Source organism: Lactuca virosa, chromosome 1 (assembly GCF_052849685.1).
Source record: "Lactuca virosa cultivar CGN04683 chromosome 1, Lactuca_virosa_CGN04683_v6, whole genome shotgun sequence".
In the NCBI taxonomy this organism is placed as follows: domain Eukaryota; kingdom Viridiplantae; phylum Streptophyta; class Magnoliopsida; order Asterales; family Asteraceae; genus Lactuca; species Lactuca virosa.
This window is the reverse complement of record NC_136426.1, coordinates 172039061-172064242: the sequence shown is the minus strand read 5'-3', so window position 1 is coordinate 172064242 and position 25182 is coordinate 172039061. Positions and strand designations below refer to the sequence as shown.

The 25182-nt window shown below is 30.6% G+C and overlaps 2 protein-coding genes and 1 long non-coding RNA gene across 10 annotated transcripts in view; 2 read left to right on the top strand and 1 right to left on the bottom strand.

Moving 5' to 3' along the window:
* Positions 1 to 542: 542 nt before the first annotated feature.
* LOC145161346 (uncharacterized) lies at positions 543 to 2736 on the bottom strand. The gene is made up of 2 exons (XR_013738482.1): positions 2660 to 2736; positions 543 to 1551 (listed from the first exon to the last, which is right to left on the bottom strand). It is a non-coding gene; the product is annotated as an uncharacterized LOC145161346 (long non-coding RNA).
* LOC145161318 (putative receptor-like protein kinase At5g59700) overlaps positions 2520 to 25182 on the top strand; it is a 49081-nt gene continuing 26418 nt past the window's right edge. For 4 of the 8 annotated variants that reach the window (XR_013738473.1, XR_013738471.1, XR_013738478.1 and 1 more), the window contains exons 1-2: positions 2520 to 4253; positions 5300 to 6253. Coding sequence is in view for 1 of the 8 variants with exons in the window: in XM_079080822.1 (XP_078936948.1) it covers positions 4143 to 4253; positions 5300 to 6022 (834 nt within the window). In the remaining 7 variants the exon portion in view is untranslated. Of the gene's footprint in view, positions 4254 to 5299; positions 6357 to 16852; positions 17289 to 25182 lie in introns of those variants that run through there. The other 4 variants (XR_013738469.1, XR_013738474.1, XR_013738475.1 and 1 more) reach the window with 4 other exon arrangements.
* On the top strand, positions 3407 to 3959 carry LOC145123985 (receptor-like protein kinase HERK 1). Its single transcript, XM_079059196.1, has 2 exons — positions 3407 to 3772; positions 3861 to 3959. Exons 1-2 carry the CDS (start codon positions 3407 to 3409, stop codon positions 3957 to 3959), a joined length of 465 nt encoding a protein of 154 aa, XP_078915322.1.

Below are 25182 nucleotides of genomic sequence, written 5' to 3'. Positions count from 1 at the left end.
AAAGTGGTTGATTGTTAAAAAACTTTTAACATTTCCACAAACTCTTCCATCAAATCCCAATCATAATCCGAAACCGGGTTTTTTCCTTTTGAAATTGTGTCTTAAAATAATTGCAAAGCGATTCTTTGACGTGTCAAACTTTCAAACATCATACATGTTGAACTCCATCTATTGTCAACATCCCAATGAGGACTATATGGAGTTATGTTTATGGAAATGGCAAACTTTCGATATTTTTCCGTTGTAGCTTTATTTTTTCCAAAAACTCTAGTTAACACAGTTTTGAATTTTTCAATCGTCGAATCTATCATTTTTAGACCATCTTGTACCGCAAGATTAATAATGTGACAAACACATCTAGTATGAAAAAACGAGCCATCCAAAATAGGTTTATATTTTGCAATTAATCTTTTTGCCGCCGCGGTATTATTACTTGCATTGTCAAACGAAATAGAGAAGATTTTGTCGCGTAAATTATAAGTCTCTATAACGCTTACTAAAATTGCAAATAAGCGTGCCCCAGTGTGAGGATGCGCAAAAAGTTCAAAAGCAATAACTCGTTTGTTCATTACCCAAATAGAGGGGTCTATCCAATGTGCCGTGACGGCAAGATAGCTTTTGGGACAACTACCGGTGGAGGACCAAACATCACAAGTTAAAGAAACACATATTTAAAAATCTCAATTACATATCTTTTTTGGCTATATCTCAAAACTTTAAAGCATCACGTCTAAGAGAAGTGCGACTTACTTGACGGTATTGTGGTTGCATTTTTTCCCGCAAAATCTTTGTTAATCGTGGGTTGTCGAAGTGGTTGAAAGGCAAGCCCTCTTGAATGACGAACTTGCAAAAGCTTTCACGAATGTCATCATTGTTGTAAATAAAGATCGAAACGTCGGGAGTAATATTTGGTTGATCTGGATCGCCTTGACCTTTTACAACCGGACACGTTTTTGTTGTATGACTCCTCAACGTACTATTGCCATCTTTTCCCAAAAACATCCCACATTGCTTTTTCTTTCCCATTCGACAACAAACACAAATCGTAATGTTCCCACACATCTTTACTCCGAGTGGTTGGTAAGATTTTAACCACCGTTGCATCCGACTCTTGAGCCGCGATAGAATTTCGGGAGCTCATTTCTTAGAAGATTATGAAAATAGAAGTATAAAGTAGTAGAAATGTGTGTAAAATGTAAATGGAGCAAATGGGTTGTATTTATATGTGTTTGGAAGGGCAAAAAAGTCAAGAAAAGTCAAACTAGCCGTTTTTTTCACTTACCAATGGCTATAATAAAAAATAAAAAATAAAAAATAAAAATTCAAAATTCAAAATTCCCGTTGTTCAACGGTAAAAAAAAACCGGTTTAGGATCCGGTTTGAACGGAATCCGATTCTCAATCTGGGGTTGAATCCGATTTCGCGTTCGAAGCTTCAATCCGGTTTCGATCCAGTGGCTGGTTTAATCCGTCGGTCAAAACCGGTTTTGACCAAATCCGGTTTCCGAATCGGATCGAATCCGAGAGCCCAATCCGGTTTTTGTGCCCATCTCTACCGATATAGTAACATGAAAGTATTATGTTATAGTAGACAAAAAAAAATGAAAACAAATTGTTATTTATTGTATTTAGCCTAATCATTGACAAATGCATGAAATAATAATTTACTTTTTTTTGTCTAATATAACATAATACTTTCATTTATGTTTCTTATTTTTTAAACCTTCAAACACAAATAAAAGTAGGTTTATGTAATGTACAACGTAAGGAAAGCATATTGGGATTTTTTGATTGTTCTGGACGGGTTATGTATCGGAAACATATGGTCACAAAAAACACATTCGAATCTACCTTCAAGATATTGATGATTAAGTTTGGATATAATTATGATTCCTGATTTCTTGCTACTGAATTCAAATTTTAGCAATAAATAGAGAGTTTTAGCAATAAGTTGGAATAGGATAACCTTCATGATCCTAATCAACTCAATTTTTCGCTGATCAATTCTTGATTTCTCGTTCTTAATAGTTACAAAGTGTGTCTATTCAACGTAAGCACTAGCTGATTTCTCGTTTACATAGGTAGAATGCGTGTCTCTTTGTGTCTCTTTCTTCCAGGCGTGTTGATATTACGCGAGTAGAATTCAAAAAACGCATAGATGCCTAAAAACTGACACATAGCAATTTGCCTTAGCAATTGACATGTGGCAAAGTAAAACTATTTTTTTAAGGATAGATTAGGGGATCTCCAACCCACCCCAAACTCTATTTTTTCTTTCATTTCTTCCCCTATTCTCCTCCAATCCTATCCCATTTTCATCTTTATTTTTAGAGATATGAATAGTATTTCCCTATATTTGGGGTAATACTATTCATATTTCCAAAAATGGAGTTGAATTTTCGGTTGCCAATTTTAGTCCCTCTTATTTTTATTTTATACATTTTTAATTTATTTTTATCTACTGATATTAATTCGAGCTGTTTTCTTAGCTTATAAAACTGTAAGCAATTAACTTTCTAGATTATAGTAAATCGATTATTGCAATGAACGACTTTAGAGATGGTCTTATTACACACCCTTTCTTCACCTTTCTCTTTCCATTTCATTCAATTTTAGAGAAAGAATGAGATCGGACGTAGAATCCAACCCAATTATCTTACCAAAGCTGCAGCTCTTTTCCAGGCAGTTCCATTCCTCCCTGAACAATCGGCCATGCTAACACAACCGCTCCAAACCTCAGCTTCAGTTCACTTCCGGTGGGAAGAACAACCAGGTAAGTCCCGATCTGGCACTGAACTAATCCTCGCCTCCACCCACCAAACCACCACCAATGGTAGAATCCAACATTATTACCAAAACACCCTCACCCTCTTCGATCCATAGCAGGTTTCACTCCTCCTAGTCTCAATCAACAGGTAAAAGGGTGCTTCCCTCTCCTTCTCTCTCACGCAGATGTGATTTTTCGTTTGGGGTTAAACCGTTAAAAGGATAAACAGGGTCTGTGGTGTTTGTGGTGGATTTTCTTGGTTATTGTGTGCGTGAACAGGGCATGGGATATGGTTGGTTTTGTGGTAGGTGGAATGTCGATGGATCTGTGACGCAAATGGCAAAAATGAGAAGAAAACAAATAGGAACGAGTCAGCTACTCATGCTGACCCACGCTGACCCGACCGAGTGTTTTTGTGTGACCGGACCGGTTAGACCCAAATCAAACGGGCCCAGTAATGTTATTTTATTATTCACCGGCAGGAACTGTTTATGATATTTTATTAAGACGATGACAATAATTGAGATGCAAAGGCGATATCTCATCATCTCTAAGCGAACTAAGTTTTGTTTATCTTCACAGAACCATACACACTGACATATATACGAAGGCAGCAATTAATTTCATAAAACAATGTCTAATGTCTTCTTCAGAATCAGGGGTTCACCTAGAAGAGTTTGTAATTCCACTGGATGAGATCATTTCGGCCACCAACAACTTTAGTCCAGAAACTCACATCAATCATGATGGACTTGTTGATGTCTACAGAGGACAACTACAAAACCGCACAGTTGCCATCGATCTCGCTAATCCGGGTAGTTACCTAGGAGATGCCGAGTTCCGTAACCAGCTCAATATTATTTCCAGATTCCAGCATCAAAATATAATCCGTTTCATTGGCTACTGTCATGAACGAAATCAGAGGATTACGGTTTCTGAATATGCTTTGAATGGAGCAGCAAGAGGACTCGAGTATCTTCACTCGGGTCTTGGTGGAGACAGAATAGTAATTTACAGAGATGTGAAGAGCCAAAATATACTCTTAGATGACAATCTGGAAGCAAAAATTAGTAATTTTTGTTTGTCGATATTAGTCGAGCGAAATCAGCCACAAGCTTATGAAGGTATTGCAGGTACCAATTATTACATGGACCCCTTTTACCAAGAAAGTGACATTGTCAACACAGAATTAGACGTCTACTCATTCGGGGTTGTTTTGTTTGAAATGTTAAGCGGGATGCTAGCTTATCATAAAAGGAGTATTGATGGTGATCAGCCACAACCACTCATAAATCTGGTCCGACGCTACTATGCTGAGGGACTCCACAGCTTAATTGATCCTTATATAAGAGATCAAATTAATATGCGTTCTTACAATGTGTTTAAGGAAATTGCTTATCAATGCATTAGTTGGAACTTGGAACTTAAAGGATCGCCCTACTATGAACGTGATCATCGAGAGGATTGAGGAAGCACTGGATTTGCAAGTAAGTCTTTTTATTTAATTATATTAAAAGAAGTCTAGTTTTTCTGTCTTTACCACGACTATGTTTTTGACTATTCTGAAGCCTATAACCACTTGGTTTAAATCCATCCATTATCTTATCAAACTTCCAAAATATATGAATTTTGTAGTTATCTCCTTTTATCTTAAATTTAAGGGTACATGATAGATAGAAATCTAAAAAAATACCGTATATCGGACTAACAAAATACACCTCTAGAGAACGATGGTGTTCTAGATGAACATTTGATCACCTAAAACTGGCATGATGGATTCAAGAAACAATGCTCCGGATATGGGATCTTAGAATTTCATGAAAAAATAATGGATCCTTTTTGTCAAAAAAAAAACACACACACACACACAAAAACAGGAGTAAGACTTATTCGTGGTTCTGAGAGAGACAGGGTTCAATAGAATAAGATGCTGAATGTTTGTGGAAAACAAAAATCGGTGAAGATCCAATAATCTCATGAAAAATCACAATGAAACTTGTAGGGTAAAAAATTAATATCATGTTCAGATGGAGAAGACAATGTTTGTGGGAGAAAAATCAAGGTGCAAGACGTAGTGAGGACACATGGAGGCTAAGTGGTTTTTTGTAATTATCTGTTTTGTCCCATCATGTTCCACCATTTTGGGGGGAACTAAATTTTTAACAAATTGTCACATTTGACTTGTCAAAAACTTATTTGTTCCTTTTCTAAGCATGTCAAACGCCATATATATATATATATATATATATATATATATATATATATATATATATATATATATATATATATATTTGTTCTGTCCAGTCCAGCCTACAAAACAAGCTACCTATATGAACAAAAACAGAGGTCAACTAGGGAATTGTAAAATTGCAATTTTCATAACCCCAACCAGTTATGTCATGTATATATAAAAGAAATGAAAAAAAAAAATGGTTACATGGGAAGTGCTTGAATATAATTTATTTAGGTAAATGGCTGAATCAATACATACCTCTAAGCAAACTTGCCAACTTGGTTCTGTTTGTATTCGCAGAACCCCTGTGCTTCTCCAACAGTTACCATAGGAAGCCTTCAATATGATATCCCAGAAAGTTTTCTAATTCCACTAGAAGAGATCATAAAGGCCACCAGAGACTTCAGTCCTGAAACTTGTATTGGAGGGGGTGGGTTTGGTAAAGTCTACAGAGGACAACTCTCTAAACAATGGCAAAACCGCACAGCTGCGTTCAAACGCTTGGATCACAACGGATACAAAGGAAAAAATGAGTTCCTTACTGAACTTAAGATGATGTCAAGCTTCAACCATGAAGACATCGTCCCTTTAATTGGCTACTGTGATCAAGGCAATGAAATGATTATAGTTTCTGAATTTGCTAGTAATGGTAGCCTTAATCATCATCTCAGAAACCCCAATAATAGTATTTCTCTAACATGGGCACAGCGCATGAAGATTTGTATGGGGGCTGCGAAAGGACTCGAGTACCTTCACTCGGGTCTTGGGGAGAACAGGGCAGTAATTCATAGAGACATGAAGAGCTCAAGTATATTGTTAGATGACAATCTGGACGCCAAAATTTGCAATTTTGAACTTTCACTATTTGTGAACCCAAATCAGCCACAAGTCTACGAACCTGGTGCGGGTACCCAATTCTACATTGATCCCATTTACAAAGAAAGTGGCATGGTCAATGCAGGATCAGACGTGTACTCATTTGGGATTGTCATGTTTGAAATGTTGAGTGGGATGCTCGCTTAAGATAAAAGGAGCATTGATGATGGTCAGCCACAGACACTCCTACAACTGGTCAAACGTTACTATGATGATGGCCTTGACAAGATCATTGATCCCAGTATAAGAGATCAAATTAACATTCATTCGTTGTATACATTTAAGAAGATTGCTTATCGATGTATTAGTACCAACTTAAACGATCGTCCAACCATGAAGAGGATCACCAGGGGGATTGAGGACGCACTGAACTTTCAAGTAAGTTTTTCCTTTCAACATTAAAATAAAATTTTAGTTGAATAAGGGAGTGTTTGTAAAGATGGCCCATTTCTAAAACTGTTTCGAAAAAAATGGTTTGTTACTGTCAAGTTGCAAAAAAAATTAAACAAGGCAGTATATTCAACAAACTGCGTAAGCAATTTCCTTCGCAGTACACAAGTCATTTTTCAATTTTATAGTTTTGGCCTATGTTTTAGTTAAACTTTATTATGAATTTGGTTCGATATTTCTTTTTACAAATTTTCCATAAATAAATTTTTTACAAACCAAGTTTTTTGACTACTTTTTTTTCTAAACTTTTAAGGCTTCTTTAAAACTTTTTATAGACTTTTTGTAACATTTTTATAAATTTTTTCAGCCTTTTTAAACTAATATTACTATATTTCTAAGTTTTTTGTACACTTTTATACAATTTTTATTTAACTTTTTAACAGTTTTTTATAACATTTCACAACCATTTTTAAACTTGCATTACCACTTTTAAAAGCTTTTTTTTAACACTTTTTGACGTTTTATTACTTACGATTTTCCATGTTATACGTATTTTTTACACACACAAACGTGTGTATATTTGTATATATATCGTGTGTGTGTGTGTGTATATATATATATATATATATATATATATATATATATATATAAAAGGTAAGGTTTAATAGAGAACCATTATTAATAAAGAACCAAAGACCTAATCGTGAACGTCGAAAATAATAACGAATAACGGCCAAGGAAATATTTGCAGATTTGTACATTGGACATACATACACCAGATTATACAAAAAAATTCACCTATTTTTTTCGTTAAAATTTTTCTAGGCCATGTCTTTTATCAAAAAAAAAAAAAAAAAAAAAAAAAAAAAAAAAATTGAATATACCGTTCATGATTTTTCGTCTTCTTTCTATAGAAATTCATGTTGATATAAAAAACAAACTTTTTTCCTAAAAAAAAACCACTTTGTTTTGTTGTTTTTTACCAATATTTAAGTTTATTTTTATCCAAAAACAATTATACCAAAATTTTCAATTTTTGTCTACTATTAATAAACATCAACATTGATTAAAAAAAACTTTTGATCAGTTCAAATTCACACAGTAAATCTGAACTATAAATATTTCAATTTTAACATTCACAATGTGAATCTGACTTACTATTTTAACTCTTTGATCATTCACAAATTAATTTAATGAAATTTACATATGAATCAAAATATATTTCTATGTAATATTATAATATTTTAACGTTTTGATTACTCATAAACTAATTTTGTAAAATCAACAAATGAGTTTATTCACATTGTGGATTTGAACTGTATACAATTCAGTTTTCAGAATTCACAATATGAATATGACTTACTATTATTTACACTGTGAATCTGAGCAGATTCATAATGTGAATCTAAACTGAAATTCTGATTTTTTTTTTACATAAATATGAATCTATGTTTAAATAGTACCAAAAAAAATATGAATTTTGATATATTAATTATTATTTTCGATAAAAAAAAATAGACCTTATGCAACACTCCAAAAATTTTAATTTTTTAAAAATAGCCCATTTTCCATAATTGTTTACAAGAAAACCACTGTTTCAAAAGTAAAATCATATCAGAGTCCCAAAATCCAATATTATGAAAATAGGAAGATGTGCATGATCAACCTTTCATTTTCCCACGATCGTCTAAAGTACCTGAAACAATAAACTGAAACTGTAAACCAAAGCTTAATGAGTTCCCTCAAAATACTATCACACAACATGACAAACTATAGCATGAAAATATGAGCCTTCAGTCTGACTAAACCGCCTCGCAGAGCCTACGACCTATCTAGAACGCTCTACGGCCTTCGACATGACTGGACCGTATCGAAGGGCCTACAGCCTATCTGGACCGACCCAGGTATCTTGGCTTTCAGCACAAAGCAGGACCGCCTCAACCCAACCACAATATGTCGACATATATAACAGATAGACATAAATACAGAACTAGCAAATATAGATAATCATACAGATCTACTAATCAGTCATATCCTAGCATAACACCATCCTATAACCAGGGTACACAACCTAGTGGGCTGGTATTTGTGCGCTGGTATTTGTGCCTTTGACCCACGAGTATAGTAAGGAAAACTCACCTCTCAGTCTAAAGAAATAGCTATACATATCACTGCTCCAAATGTTGACTCTACCAGCCACTTATACAATCACAATCACTTAAGCTCAACTACTAATCAAAATACCCAAAATGCCCCTAAGTCAAGTTTGGTTCAAAGTCAACGGTTCATGCATGGCCTCAAAACTCAAGTCTACTTCAGATCCAAAGAGTTAAATGCTCCAAATGGCCTAGAGATTCATAAAGTTGCAAGCTTTATGAGATCTCATCTTCCAAAACCCAGTACACATGAAGAAAAAGGAGCCAAAAACCAAGATCCAACAACATAGCAAGGAAAAGATTAAGTCTTGAACACTCACCCAAGTTTAGAAGAGAGGCTAGAAGATGAATATGTTGCTTGCAAGATGATAATACTCACCCAAGGCTTCCTTCTCCTTCAAAGATGCCAACAAAATATGAAGAATGAACCTCCAAGAATGGAGGCTAGGGTTAGGGTTTTTAGTGCTTGCGAGGGTGATGGAGGCTGAATGACCTCGAAACCCTATCCATAAAGTCCTTTAAATAGGGCTCAAAGCCCAAAGGATTAGGGTTTCACCAATATTGGTTGCCACGTTGTGGCACCTCATGGTCACGCCGTGGTGATCCATGAAAACCCGCGACCCAAAAGATAATGTCATGTCGTGGTGAGGCTCCACCATGTTGTGGCCACCCAAAACAATATTGTCATTTAAAAAATTAAATTTCTACCTGAAACGGGTGAGACACCTTAACTTTTCAAAAAATAGAGAGAATGAAGTGGGTTTGTTTGAAAAAAAATCATTTTTTATATATCAATATGAATCTCTATGGAAAGAGAACGAAGTATCATGAACAATGGTATCTCCGGTTTTTTCGATAAAAAAACATGGCCTAAAAAAATAAAACTAAAAAAAGAAGTGGGTTTTGGTATAATCTAATGCATGCACATCCATTGTAAAAGTCTGCAACCCTTCTTTTTGCGGTTGATCGTTTTAAATTTCGATGTTTTAGATTGGTTTCCTAGTTCCTTGATTAATAATAGTTTTCTATTAAACTTTTTCATATATCTAACTATATATGTGTGTGTGTGTGTGTGTGTGTCGTACGTATGCGTGTTCCATTTGTATGTTTTTTGGTCAACCAACGAAATAAATCATTAGTTAGTACAAATATAACATGATTCATAAATTAGTGAATCATTGCAATAATAAATCAGCGATGCATTTTCTTTAGAATTTTTTACAAATCATATTAATTTGTATTATATAAAAATTCATTTTGTTGATTCGCCAAAAATCATACAAATGTTGCACTTCTTACCATTCCTACCAAATATTTATTTCTTACCGAACCTATATATATATATATATATATATATATATATATATATATATATATATATAATGTTAAACAAAATAATTAGAAATAGTTGTAAAACAGTTATAAACTTTTTAACATTTTTTAAAAACTCTTTTATAAAGGTTTTCCTTGTAAATATGCGTAAAAACAACGTTAAATGCGGCGGCGGCGGCGGCGACGACGACGACGATAATAATAGCCATGTGTTTTATGGTATTAGAGCCATGTGTTTCATAAGATTATTTAACACTTATTTTCCAAATGAATTTTCACATGTTCAAAAGGAATAATAGAAATAATGTCAAAAATCAAATAAATGAAGAATATGAAATACCAAAACAGTTGGATTTACTAAATAAATGGACAATTCCTAAAATACAACCAAAAGTTTTATATGAGTTAGGTACTTTTGAAGAATTAGGTTTTATACAATCAGTTAAAACAACTGAAGAAAATTTAACAATAAATCAAGATGATATGATTGTTAAATTATTAACATATGAGGATATCCATAGATATCAATATACTCGTAATTATTTACATGTAGGATTAGTGCAAATTGCTGTTAAACCTCTAACTTTACAAGGTTTACCCGAAAGTTTTTTAGCCGTACTACGTGATGGTCGTAATATGAATTGGAAACAATCTTTAATGGGGATAATACAGTCCAGTTTAACTAATGGCCCAGTATATTTTAATGTTTATCCTAACCTATAATTATCGTTATCTGATGTTAATATACTTGATGCTTTAACCTTAAATGTTAAAACAAATGGATACAATTATATGCCAGGATCTGAATTGATATGTATATGTTATAGAATATACTACAGGCCTTTAAAAACAATGAATCCAAGGTGTAAAAGAACTAATAAACCTAATAATGAAACCATTTTAATAGAAAGTAATTTTGATATGTCAAAAATAACAACTAGAAAAGCTATTAAGTGGGATGAAATAGATTTTCCAAAGAATTGGGTTTTAGAAGGAACGGTTCCTCCTCAACCAAAAATGAATAATAAAATTACAGAAATTATACAAACACCCGAAGGAAGAATTCAAATAGAATTCGAAAATGATAATGAAGAAATACCTTTATTAAGAAGAACTAGATCAACTAGATCTTTATATTCACATATATCGCCTTTAGAATATAAGGTAGAAACTCCTTCTCGGTGTTCTACGTCTCAACTAGATAAGAAAATAAATCAATTAAATATAAAAGAAAATATAGTCCAAGGTGTCTATGAAGAGGATCATACTGCCTCATAAATGAATTTTCCAATTTAATGGATAGAGAAGAAATAATAAATTTTAGTCCGGGATCACCGACAAGAACAATAATTTGTAATGAATTTAAAACAGAAAAATGGGAACCTTTTAGAATTTGGTTATTCCAAGAATTTTCTAAAAAAGAGTTAACAATTATACAAAATGAGTTTTATTCTTATTTATCAAAAATAAACAAAATTATATATTTTGTTCCATGGTTTTTTCATAAGTATATAATTAATTATTTAAACATGATAGAAAGAGAATATACTCTTACAAATGGAAATATACAAAAATCGATTTTTCCGCCACAACAAAGTTTTCAAATTTCTATGGAAAATATAAGTTTAAAGTTTTCGGCTTATAAAAAATTAGTTGAAAGTAATACTTTACAAATAACCGTATAACAGATTAACCAATTAATACAACAAAATAATTTTACAAATTTATATTCTATAATTCTTGGAGAAAAAATTCTTTCTATAGAAGAAAAGGTAGAAAGCATATATAAAATTATCGAACAATCTCAAATGGAGAAAACTAAGTCTGATAAAGAAAAAATAATAGCAACTTTCCAACCTCCTCCAGAAATAAAAGATTTTAAATTTAAAAATGAAACAAAATTAGATCAAATTTTAGAAAAATTAAAAAAACCTGAAAATTTAAGCATAAATACTTTAAATAAAATTGATGAAACAGATAATGATTTCGAGTCTGAATCTGAACAGGATAAACGTATTAATAAGATAAAATATGAAAGCTATGATGGTAAATTTGCTAGAAAATCCGTCCAATCTAAATATTATTACAATAGACCTACTCCTCAAGACGTTTTATTTGAAGAACATGAGTTTATTCAAGATAATAGTTACAATGGTAAGAACGTCTATGAATGGAATTTAGATGGTTTTACAGAAAGACAAATATATTTATTAACCCAAAGGATGACTTTATATGCTACTAGTGCAAAACAATTAGGAAATACTGATCTTACAGTTGCTCAAATGATAATAGCAGGCTTCACTGGTCAATTAAAAGGCTGATGGGATAATTATTTACACGAATCAGATAAAATTCAAATTTATAATGCTACCAAAATAGTTACTAATCAAATTAAAAATGAAGATGGCACTTCAACTTCCGCACAAACAATAGTTCAAGATGTAGTTTATACACTCCTTTTAAGTATATTTGAACATTTTTCGGGTAAATGGTCAAATAATTCTGGTAATACTAGAACTTTACTAAATTGTATGAAATGTAAAACTTTAACCTCATTTAGATGGTATAAAGATACTTTTATGAGCAGAGTATTAGAATTAGATGATTGTAATTCTAGTTATTGGAAACAAAAATTTATCGCTAGTCTTCCAAACCTTTTTGCTGAAAGAGTTAGGAAACAATTACAGGGAAATCATTCTCAAATTCCTTATGAAAATTATTCATATGGAAAACTTATCGGAATATGTACCCAAGAAGGCTTAGCATTGTGTAATGAAATGAAATTAAATCAACAGATTAAAAAACAACGCCTCACTGAGAGACAACAATTAGGCCATTTTTGTGAACAATTCGGTATTGATACTTTAAAAAATAAAAAGAGATCAAAAAGGGAATATATCCCTAAAAAATTTAAAAAATATAGTGAAAACCAAAAACAATATAGATCTAAAAGAAAGTCTTTTAGAAAAGAAAAACATCATAAAAAGAAGAAAGATAATCCACCAACTTGCTATAAATGTGGTAGAATTGGTCATTTTGCCAATAAATATAAGATAAAGAAAAAGATTAATAATCTAAATTTAGATGATAATATGAAAGAAAAATTAAAAGAAATTCTTTTAAACAATTCGGAAGAATCCTCATCTAATGATGAAATAAATAATATAAAGTCTGACGAAGAAATTTATACATCATCAAGTAGTTCTAATGAAGAAGAAGAAAATAATTATTTTTGTATAGATAAAAATAATTGTTCATGTGATGATGAAGTATATAATATTCAATCACAATTTCAGGATAATTTACAAATAAATGTTTTGGATAAAGATATTTTATCTATTCTAAAAAATATAAATGACTCCGAATTAAGATCACAAGTTATTGATCAAATAATAAATAATCAAAGAAATACCCAAGTTAACGAACCAATTTATTCTATGAAGGAAATAGATCAAAGACTAAAAATGAAAAATAATATTTCACTAAACACTACAATCATGGATTACACGCAAGAAATTAATAACTTGAAAAAAGAAATTACTTTTCTAAAAAATAATCATAATAAATTAGAAAATAGGATTATTACCCTTGAAAAAGAATCTAATAATTTTAAGACTTCAACTTCAACTTCAACTACTGAATCTAGTGAATTCTTAAGTGTTATGGAATTAGTTACATCCCAAAAATGGTATGTCAAAATAAAATTAATAATTGGAGAATATTATCGAAAAGAATTTATTGCTCTTGTTGACAGCGGGGCAGATATAAATTGTATACAAGAAGGTTTAATTCCTGTCAAATATTTTGAAAAATCCACTCATGTGATTCGCACTATTAGTGGAGAAAAATTAGATATTAATTATAAGTTGTCTAATGCAAAGATTTGTAATAATAAAGTTTGTATCCCACTTAGCTTCACAATAATTAAGAATATGTCTCACAATGAAATTATCCTAGGCACTCCATTTTTACAAAAAATATTGTCATTTGGAGTTAATGAAAAAGGAATTTTAGGTAATTTCCAAAATTATGAAGTGTTTTTTGAGTTTATTACAAAACATTTCACCCGTTGGATAGATCTTATAGATTTAAAAACAAATCAAATAAACTTTCTAAAAGAAGAAATTCTGATTATAAACATAGATCAACAATTACAAAATCCAAAATTACAAGAAAAAATTAACCATCTAAGAAATAAGTTTGTGTTAAAAATATGTTCAGATCATCCTAATGCTTTTTGGGAAAGAAAGAAACATATAATTCCTCTTCCATATGAAGACAATTTTGATGAAAGAAATATTACAACCAATGTTCGTCCTTGTCAAATGAATCACGACTATTTGGATCTTTGTAAAAAAGAAATATCTTCTTTACTAAGCAAAAATTTAATTAGACCTTCTAAATCAGCTTGGTCTTGCACTGTTTTTTATGTTAATAAACATTCAGAACAAGAAAGAGAAATTCCTAGACTAGTAATTAATTATAAGCCTTTAAATAAATTCTTAAAGTGGATTAGATATTCGATTTCAAATAAAAACAATTTAATAGATAGATTAAATACTGCAATTATATTTTCAAAATTCGATTTAAAATCAGGATATTGGCAAATTCAAATTGATGAAAAAGACCGATATAAGACTGCTTTTAATGTTCCTTTTGGTCAATATGAATGAAATGTTATGCCATTTGGTTTAAAAAATGCACCTTCTGAATTTCAAAATATTATGAATGATATTTTTTATCCTCATAGCAATTGCATGATAGTTTATATCGATGATATCTTAGTTTTTTCTAAAAACATTGAAGATCATTTTACACATTTAAATCTCTTTGGACAAATCATAGAAAAAAATGGTTTGGTTATATCCCAACCCAAAATGGTTTTATTTCAATCCAAAATCAGATTTCTTGGCCATAATATAGAAAAAGGACATATAATTCCTATAAATAGGAGTATAGAGTTTGCTTCTAAATTTCCTGACAAGATTATTGATAAAACTCAATTACAAAGGTTTTTAGGAAGTTTAAATTATATATCTTCTTTTTATAAAGATTTAGTCAAAGATACAACCATTTTATATGAAAGACTTAAAAAGAAACCTGTTCCATGGACTGATCTTCATACTCAAGCAGTCCAGAGGATAAAAAAGAAGGTAAAATCATTACCTTGTTTATCTTTAGCAAATCCAAATTGGGAAAAAATTATTGAAACAGATGCCTCCGATATCGGTTATGGAGGGGTTTTGAAACAAATTAACCCAAATACTAAGCAAGTTTATTTAGTTAGATTTCATTTAGGAAAATGGTCTGATTCACAAAAGAATTATACTTCTACTGCCAAAGAAATTATGGCCATAGTCAAATGTGTTTTAAAATTTCAAGATGATCTTTATAATCAACAATTTATTGTAATTACTGATTGTCAATCAGCAAAATTTATGTTTAACAAAGATTTTAAGCATGATGTATCCAAGAAAATGTTTGCTAGATGGCAAGCTCATTTAGCACCGTTTGATTTTACAATAATCTATCGAAAAGGTGAAGACAATAGTCTTCCCGATTTTCTAACTAGGGAATTTTTAAATGAGCAATATGCATTTAAGACAATTATCTAATGATGTTTCTAATACAAGAAACTCAATTAAAGAGACTGAAGTTGAATTAACCAACTTATTGGATAATATGCCAACAACAAACACAAATATACTTGATCGTTTTCGCCATACTAGACGAATCCATTCACTAAGATTCAGATTAATAGGCTTAAGAGCTCGCCTTAAATTTCTAGAGAATAAACTTATATTACTTTTAAATTAAATTTTGGAGGTTGATGTCTAGTCGAGGGAGAGGTGGCTACCCTAATAGAGGTGGCAGAGGAAGAGGATCATATCCTCTTATTCAACATGGGAAAAATTTATTAATGGCTGAAAATATTGTCTCTCAACCATCATCATCTAATATGCCGAAACCTAGAGATCCACTATACTCGTCTCCCAACCATCATCATCTAATATGCCGAAACCTAGAGATCCACTATACTCGGCTTTCCAACAATTCTTGAAACAACAAAAGGATAATAATCCTTCTTTCTCAAAAATAGTTTCGGAGGAAGATAATGATGATTCCTCAGAATATATTTTAACTCCCCATAAAGATTTAATAATTCTTTTAGAAGAGAAGGATATCATGTTATATTTTGAGGATAATGATGATCCATGTAATTTATTTTCCAGATATTTGGATACTGCATCATATGCAGCATGTTCTTATGAATCACGAAATTATTATGAGAATATACTAATTTCTACAGGGACATGTGAAATTTCACATTTCTCCTCTGCAGGAGATAAAAAAGTTTATAACTTCAGCAAAGTAATATTTAAAAGGATTATATCTGCAGAGGAATGAGGCTTAAGCACCCTCAGAGAAAGAGAATTTCTTCACCCTGAACAAAAGATCTTAATAAAATAAAATTTATGGGATTATATGGCCAGTTTTTATAAAGCTTTTCTTTATGAAAATCCAAAAAAGAAACATTCTTGGTTTTTCAAAATCTGTGACCAAGTTTATAAACAAAAGTTGCCAAATTGGTTTACACAATGGTGGACATCATATGGTCCAAGTGTTCAAATTCTACCTGAACCATTCAAATCTTTATATGTTGAATGGTTACATGTAGCTCCTAGATACATGGAGGCTCTTGAACATTCCAATGGGGGAAGGGAAGTAATACCTACTCTACATTTTTTCATAGAATTTTCAATTCCTTGGATTTGGAAATGGATCCCAAAAGTTGATTATAGTTCTAATAAGTTCCCATCTTTACAAAGGTCATATCTTACAAAATTTTGGGCAAAAATGTTACAAAAAGATCCGATCTCAAATGAGATAAATTCTAAACAAATGATTGATAATATCAATCAAACAATTTTGAAATATAAATCCCAAAAAGAATTTTTATCCCATAAGGAACAATCCAACAGTTTTAATCCTTATGAAAAAGTATTGAACTCCATCAAAGCACAAGGAAATTCCTCGCCATCAAAAGATGAAATTATCAAGACCTATTTCCGTCAAATGAAAGATAATTGTCTTGCAGGAGAATCTCAGACAGCTCCATGTTATCTACAGGAAATGATGATAATTGTCTTGCAGGAGAATCTCAGCCAATTGATGATAACAATGACATTATGGATGAATTCACTGTCGAAGATGCTTTTGCCACTATTGAAGATATGATATTGGAAAAGATACAAAAGAAGACAAAAACTTAATGAGTTTATGATGGAAATTTCTACACCTGTTGATATTCACCATTTGCTTTTATAAAGCAACAATAATAGAGGCATCTTGACATCAAATCAACCAGCTGTCACAATGCATTCGATAGTGCACTCAATTGTTATCCTGTAACATTTTATAGTTTTTAATCTTTGTTTGAAGTCCGGGCCTATATATAGGCTCTTATGTTTATATATTATGCATCTTGGAAGAGTTCTTCCTAACCTTTTGCTTATTCTCTCTTGTAATATATTCTGGAGTTATAAAATAAGTTTTAAAGTATCTATGTGCATCCTTCTTTCCATAATCAAGTCTTCTTTCACTCTTGTAAGTTTTCATTACTTATACTTAGTTATTGTTTGAACTAGCCTAATGATAGGCTAAACCCTTTTAAGTGTTAAGTAATCTCATGAAATTATTGCTTTACTAATCTTATAGAAACATTCGGTATCATATAGTTATTTGAAATACAAAAGTCTAGGTTGATAACAAGTAAGTTAATTTGAAATGTTTAACCATTAGTCGTGATGTTGCCCGTCTTTTAACACTGGTTTGGCGTTTTAGGGCTGTTTGTCATTGACTCGGTATATCAACGTTTCAAATTAAATTACCTGATTATTGTAAATTATAATCATATGACTGTATTTTGACATAACTATAAGGTACCCTGGGCCTTCTCTGTGTTTTATATAAAACACAGAGAAGATAAAACACAAAGAAGGTAAAACACAGAGAAGGCCCAGGGTACCTTATAGTTATGTCAAAATACAGTCATAGGATTATAATTTACAATAATCAGGTAATTTAATTTGAAACGTTGATATACCGAGTCAATGACAAACAGCCCTAAAACGCCAAACCAGTGTTAAAAGACGGGCAACATCACGACTAATGGTTAAACATTTCAAATTAACTTACTTGTTATCAACCTAGACTTTTGTATTTCAAATAACTATATGATACCGAAGGTTTCTATAAGATTAGTAAAGCCATAATTTCATGAGATTACTTAACACTTAAAAGGGTTTAGCCTATCATTAGGCTAGTTCAAACAATAACCAAGTATAAGTAATGAAAACTTACAAGAGTGAGAGAAGACTTGATTATGGAAAGAAGGATGCACCAGAGATACTTTAAAACTTATTTTATAACTCCTGAATATATTACAAGAGAGAGAATAAGCAAAAGGTTAGGAAGAACTCTTCCCAGATGCATAATATATAAACATAAGAGCCTATATATAGGCCCGGACTTCAAACGAAGATTAAAAAAATAAAATGTTACAGGATAACAATTGAGTGCACTATCGAGTGCATTATGACAACTAGTTGATTTGATGTCAATATGCCTCTATTATTGTTGCTTTAAAAAAGCAAATGGTGAATATCAACAGGTGTAGAAATTTCCATCATAAACTCATTAAGTTTTTGTCTTCTTCTTTTGTAGCTTTTTCAATATCATATCTTCAATAGTGGCAAAAGCATATTCGACAGTGAATTCATCCATAATGTCATTGTTATCATCAATTGGCTGAGATTCTCCTGCAAGACAATTATCATCATTGCCTATAGATAACATGGAGCTGTCTGACGATTGTTTATTGATGTTTTGAAGCAGGTCTTCTTTCATTTGACGGAAATAGGTCTTGATAATTTCATCTTTTGATGGCGAGGAATTTCCTTGTGCTTTGATGGAGTTCAATACTTTTTAATAAGGATTAAAATTGTTGGATTGTTCCTTATGGGATAAAAATTCTTTTTGGGATTTATATTTCAAAATTGCTTGATTGATATTATCAATCGTTTGTTTAGAATTTATCTCATTTGAGATCGGATCTTTTTGTAACATTTTTGCCCAAAATTTTGTAAGATATGACCTTTGTAAAGATGGGAACTTATTAGGACTATAATCAACTTCTGGGATCCATTTCCAAATCCAAGGAATTGAAAATTCTATGAAAAAATGTAGAGTAGGTATTACTTCCCTTCCTCCATTGGAATGTTCAAGAGCCTCCTTGTATCTAGGAGCTACATGTAACCATTCAACATATAAAGATTTGAATGGTTCAGGTAGAATTTGAACACTTGGACCATATGATGTCCACCATTGTGTAAACCAATTTGGCAACTTTTGTTTATAAACTTGGTCACAGATTTTGAAAAACCAAGAATGTTTCTTTTTTGGATTTTCATAAAGAAAAGCTTTATAAAAGCTGTCGATATAATCCCAGAAATTATATTTTATTAAGATCTTTTGTTCAGGGTGAAGAAATTCTCTTTCTCTGAGGGTGCTTAAGCCCCATTCCTCTGCAGATATAATCCTTTTAAATATTACTTTGCTGAAGTTATAAACTTTTTTATCTCCTGCAGAGGAGAAATGTGAATTTTCAAATGTCCCTGTAGAAATTAGTATATTCTCATAATAATTTCGTGATTTATAAGAACATGCTGCATATGATGCAGTATCCAAATATCTGGAAAATAAATTTCATGGATCATCATTATCCTCACAATATAACATGATATCCTTCTCTTCTAAAAGAATTATTAAATCTTTATGGGGAGTTAAAATATATTCTGAGGAATCATCATTATCTTCCTCCGAAACTATTTTTGAGAAAGAAGGATTATTATCCTTTTGTTGTTTCAAGAATTGTTGGAAAGCCGAGTATAGTGGATCTCCAGGTTTCGGCATATTAGATGATGATGGTTGAGAGACAATATTTTCAGCCATTAATAAATTTTTCCCATGTTGAATAAGAGGATATGATCCTCTTCCTCTGCCACCTCTATTAGGGTAGCCACCTCTCCCTCGACTAGACATCAACCTGCAAAATTTAATTTAAAAGTAATATAAGTTTATTCTCTAGAAATTTAAGGCGAGCTCTTAAGCCTATTAATCTGAATCTTAGTGAATGGATTCGTCTAGTATGGCGAAAACGATCAAGTATATTTGTATTTGTTGTTGGCATATTATCCAATAAGTTGGTTACTTCAACTTCAGTCTCTTTAATTGAGTTTCTTGTATTAGAAACATCATTAGATAATTGTCTTAAATGCATATTGCTCATTTAAAAATTCTCTAGTTAGAAAATCGGGAAGACTATTGTCTTCACCTTTTCGATAGATTATTGTAAAATGAAACGGTGCTAAATGAGCTTGCCATCTAGCAAACATTTTCTTGGATACATCATGCTTAAAATCTTTGTTAAACATAAATTTTGCTGATTGACAATCAGTAATTACAATAAATTGTTGATTATAAAGATCATCTTGAAATTTTAAAACACATTTGACTATGGCCAGAATTTCTTTGGCAGTAGAAGTATAATTCTTTTGTGAATCAGACCATTTTCCTGAATGAAATCTAACTAAATAAACTTGCTTAGTATTTGGGTTAATTTGTTTCAAAACCCCTCCATAACCGATATCGGAGGCATCTGTTTCAATAATTTTTTCCCAATTTGGATTTGCTAAAGATAAACAAGGTAATGATTTTACCTTCTTTTTTATCCTCTGGACTGCTTGAGTATGAAGATCAGTCCATGGAACAGGTTTCTTTTTAAGTCTTTCATATAAAATGGTTGTATCTTTGACTAAATCTTTATAAAAAGAAGATATAGAATTTAAACTTCCTAAAAACCTTTGTAATTGAATTTTATCAATAATCTTGTCAGGAAATTTATAAGCGAACTCTATACTCCTATTTATAGGAATTATATGTCCTTTTTCTATATTATGGCCAAGAAATCTGATTTTGGATTGAAATAAAACCATTTTGGGTTGGGTTATAACCAAACCATTTTTTTTTCTATGATTTGTCCAAAGAGATTTAAATGTGTAAAATGATCTTCAATGTTTTTAGAAAAAACTAAGATATCATCGATATAAACTATCATGCAATTGCTATGAGGATAAAAAATATCATTCATAATATTTTGAAATTCAGAAGGTGCATTTTTTAAACCAAATGGCATAACATTCCATTCATATTAACCAAAAGGAACATTAAAAGCAGTCTTATATCGGTCTTTTTTTCATCAATTTGAATTTGCCAATATCCTGATTTTAAATCGAATTTTGAAAATATAATTGCAGTATTTAATCAATCTATTAAATCTTTTTTATTTGGAATCAGATATCTAATAATAATAATAATAATAATAATAATAATAATAATAATAATTATTATTATTATTATTATTATTATTATTCAACAATTAACAGTATGATTCAACAATTAAATTTCCATAATTTATATTCTATAATATTAGGAGAACAATTAATGGATTTATATAAAAAAAAATAAACAGTCAAAAAGATATAATAATACAGAAAAAAGACAAAGAAAAACAAATAAATGCTACTATTCAACCACCACCAAATATTACTGGTTATAAATTAAAAAATTACAATTATATGCTAGACATTATACAAGAACAAATGAAAAAATTACATATTAATACCATAAATAAAGACTCGGATGATGACTCAGATATAAATGATGCCCAAATAAATAAAATTAATAATTACTACAGTAAATTTGCTAGAAAGCCTGTTCAAAGATTATATTATTATCCAAGACCAAGCCCTCAAGATGTCCTACACGAGGAACAAGAATATGAAATTAATAATAGTTACAGTGGTAAAAATGTTTATGAATGGAATCTAGATGGATATACTGAAAGACAAATATATAATATGATTCATAGAATGTTAATGTACAGCACAATTGCTAAAAATACTAGGGCTGGCAAATACGTACCACAGAGAACCAACCAACACGTTACCAACCGAACCAATAAAATTGATAGCCAACTTTTTTGGTAACCAATATATTTGGCTGGTAATACCATACCAATTAAGTAATCTTGGTATGGTAACGGTATGAAATTTTGGATACCACGGTTGTACCATACCAACCAATATATATATATATATATATATATATATATATATATATGTATCAATCCTTAGTATTTCATGTTTTAATTAGAGTAACAACTATCAGTTTTGGAATTACTAACATAATTGAGTGATTGTCAATTCTTTTTATACTTATTATTTTTTGAGCACTTGATGAGTAATACCAAACGAATTATATTACACTAAAAGCGAAAGTAATACCAAAAGAAGGGATGAGCGTAAGTCCACAACTTTATCTCAAATTCGCGTTTAAGATGAGTTTTTGCCCTTAATTTCCGATTCTCGCAATTCTTCTGTAATTGGCAATTTCAAGTTGTATTAATTAAAAAATTTGGTATATACCAATAGCAAATTGTACCAACCAAATATGTTGGCAGCCAAATTAGTTGGTACCAAATATACTTGGTACGGTACCGGTAACTAAATTACTCTGCCAACTATAATTGGTACGGTACACGGTTTGGAGGAAAAAAGATCGGTACGGTACCAATTTCACCCCTAAAAAATACAGGAAATAGTGATAAACAAGTAGCTAATATCCTAATTGCCGGATTTACTGGCCAATTAAAAGGCTGGTGGGACAACTATGTCGATGAAAAAACTCAACAAGCTATTCTTAATACAATTAAAACAGAAAACGGAATAACTACTCCCAATGTGGTTTATACTCTTACTTGTACTATAATAGAACATTTTACAGGACGATGGTCAGATAATTCTGAAAACATTCGTACTTTATTAAATGGATTATTTTGTAAAACTCTTACATCCTTTCGATGGTATAAGGATACTTTTTTAAGTAGAGTAATGGAGCTTAATGATTGTAATAGTGTTTATTGGAAATCCAAATTCATAGATGGTTTGCCAAATCTTTTTGCTGAAAGAGTTAAAAACCAACTAAGAATAGATAATACAATTCCTTACGAAGATTATACATATGGAAAATTAATAGGAACTTGTATACAGGAAGGTTTGGCCCTATGTAGTGAGATAAAACTCAACCATCAAATTAAAACCCAACATCTTAATGAAAAAAGACAATTAGGAGAATTTTGTGATCAGTTCGGAATAGAGACTAGTAGAAATAAGAAGAAACAGAAAAAAGAGTTTCAACAGAAGAAAAAAATTTATAAAAGAAAATATAATGATTTTAATAGAAAAGATAAACACATAAAAAAAGAAATTTATTAAAAAGGAAAATAAAAAACCTCCTACTTGCTTTTCATGTGGAAAAACCGGTCATTATGCTAATAACTGTAGAAATAAAAAAAATAAAAAAGCAAATTAATAATATGGATATAAGTGAGGATATAAAACTTCAATTAATAAATTTAATAGATAATTCGTCAGACGATGAGAAAATCTTAGACAATAATTCTGATATTAATATGATAGATTACGACTCTGATTACGAGTCAGATTCTGAAGAAGTTGAATGTAATTGTGATAATTTAGAACAATGTTCATGTAACATAGATCATCAATTATACTTAATCCAGTCTCAATTTAAAGAAGATTTAACCGTAAATGTAATCAGTAATGATATTGCAAACTTATTAAAAGAAATTAATGATCCAGAAATAAGGCAAAAAATAATAGAAAATTTAAATACCAAAGAACAGAGTATAAAAGAAGAAGGGTTGATTCAATGAAAAATGTACATGATATGTTAAAAGAAAGAAGAAATAAAAATTCTACTAATATACCTACAGTACAGGATTTACAGGTTGAAATTCAATCTTTAAAACGGGATATATCTAAGATAAAAAAATGATCAATCAGTAAACAATCAACGAATTAATAAATTAGAAAAACTACAAAATAACCAAGATATTGGTACTAGCAATAATACTGATAATAATTTTCTTCAGTCTATGGAACTAGTAATCTCTAGAAAATGGCATGTTACAATTAATTTATTTATTACTTACAATTATCAAAGAAATTTTGTTGCCCTAATAGACAGCGGAGCAGATCTAAATTGCATACGAGAAGGATTAATACCTACTAAATATTTTCAAAAATCGACACATACGTTAAGGGAAGTATCAGGTTCTAAATTGGATATTAGATATAAATTAACAGATGCAAAAATTTGTACAGAAAATGTTTGCATACCTATTAATTTCACAATATTTAAAAATATGACTAGTAATACAATGATTCTAGGAAATCCTTTTTTGGAAATGATATTACCACTAACTATTGATAAAAATAAAATTATAAAATCTTATAAGAATCAACCTATTATATTAAATTTTGTCTCTGACCCTTATTCTATCTGGGTCAATGAGTTGGATTTAAAGAAAAACCAAATAAATTTTCTTAAAGAAGAAATTAGGACTGTTCAGATAGATGAACAATTAGAACAGCCTAAATTACAGGAAAAAATTAAACTTTTAACAAACCAATTTTCCTTAAACATTTGTAATGATCATCCTAATGTTTTTTTGGGAAAGGAAAAAACATATAGTTATGCTTCCCAATGAGGAAGATTTCAATGAAAAACAAATTCCTACCAAGGCAAGACCATGTCAAATGAATTTTGAATATTTAAATATATGTAAAAAAGAAATAACTTCCTTATTAGATAAAAAATTAATACAACCTTCTAAATCTCCATGGTCATGTATTGTGTTTTATGTTAACAAACATTCAGAACAAGAAAGAGGAGTACCGAGACTAGTTATAAATGATAAGCCACTTAATAAGGTTTTAAAATGGATTAGATATCATATTCCTAATAAAAAGGATTTATTAGATCGTTTACATGACTCTTTGATATTTTCAAAATTCGACTTAAAATCAGGATATTGGCAAATTCAGATTGATAACAAAGATAGATATAAGACTGCCTTTAATGTTCCTTTTGGACAATACGAATGGAATGTTATGCCATTCGGCCTAAAAAATGCCCCTTCAGAATTTCAAAATATAATGAATGATATATTTAATCCTTATAGCAATTTTATTATTGTTTATATAGATGATATTTTAGTATTTTCGAAAAATATTCAAGATCATTTTAATTATTTGCATACTTTTGAAAAAATAATAATAAACAATGGTCTAGTAATATCACAATCTAAAATGTCTTTATTTCAAACAAAGGTAAGATTTTTAGGTCATAATATTGAAAAGGGACAAGTCATTCCTATACAAAGAAGTATAGATTTTGCTGCAAAATTCCCAGATGAGATAAAAGATAAAACTCAGCTACAAA